General features: G+C 41.1%; 1 protein-coding gene across 1 annotated transcript in view; it reads right to left on the bottom strand.

Moving 5' to 3' along the window:
• LOC119585030 (dual oxidase maturation factor 1-like) overlaps positions 1–811 on the bottom strand; it is a gene marked incomplete in the record, with an annotated part of 33,296 nt that overhangs the window by 17,293 nt on the left and 15,192 nt on the right. The window contains 1 exon segment of the mRNA XM_037933646.1: positions 20–219. Within this exon segment, the coding sequence (XP_037789574.1) occupies positions 20–184 (165 nt within the window).

Below are 811 nucleotides of genomic sequence, written 5' to 3'. Positions count from 1 at the left end.
ACAAATCCAATCTCCTGACCTCTTTTCTGACTCCGGGGAAGATAGTGACGAAGGCCAAGAAGACGGTGAGGAAGAGCAGAATGATGGTGATGGTGGGTACGTCTGCGGTGACACTCGTGCGGTTACTGTAGGCGTAGAGTGTGGGGCCGCCATCGGAGCGGAAGGCGTCGAACCAACCTCGCATCCTGCTCACCCTTTCTCGGGACCGTGATCACAATGCTGCAGGAGAGAGAAAGGAAATTGGTTTAGGGATTAGGGTTCTTAAAAACGTTAATTTGCTTGAATAATATGTTAATCTGGAAGCACAATGCTGCAGGAGAGAGAAAGGAAATTGGTTTAGAGATTTGGGGCTCTGAAAATGTTCATTTGCTTGATCAATGAGTTAATTTGGAAGCACAATTGGTTTAGGGATTAAGGTTCTTAATTTGCCTGAATAATATGTTAATTTGGGAGCACAATGCTGCAGGAGAGAGAAAGGAAAATGGTTTAGGGATTGAGGTCCTGAAAATGTTAATTTGTTTGATCAATATGCTAATTTGGGATCACAATACTGCAATAGAGAGAACAGGACAATGCTTAGAGGTTCTTAAGATGTTGATTAAACTTTTTCTGTTAATTCGTTAATTAGTGATCATAATGATGCAAGAGAGAGATGGAAAAATATTACAGGATGAGGGTCTTGAATTGTGTGACTTGCTTGCTTGACTAATATGTTAATTTAGATCACAATGCTGCCGGGGAGGAGAAAAAAATAGAGGCCGAAGGACTTAAAATGTTAATTTGCCTATTTAATCTCGTTAATTTAGGACCG

This window comes from Penaeus monodon, chromosome 19, assembly GCF_015228065.2.
Source record: "Penaeus monodon isolate SGIC_2016 chromosome 19, NSTDA_Pmon_1, whole genome shotgun sequence".
In the NCBI taxonomy this organism is placed as follows: Eukaryota; Metazoa; Arthropoda; class Malacostraca; order Decapoda; family Penaeidae; genus Penaeus; species Penaeus monodon.
Note: the sequence above shows the minus strand (reverse complement) of the source record. Positions and strands in the feature narration are given on the sequence as shown.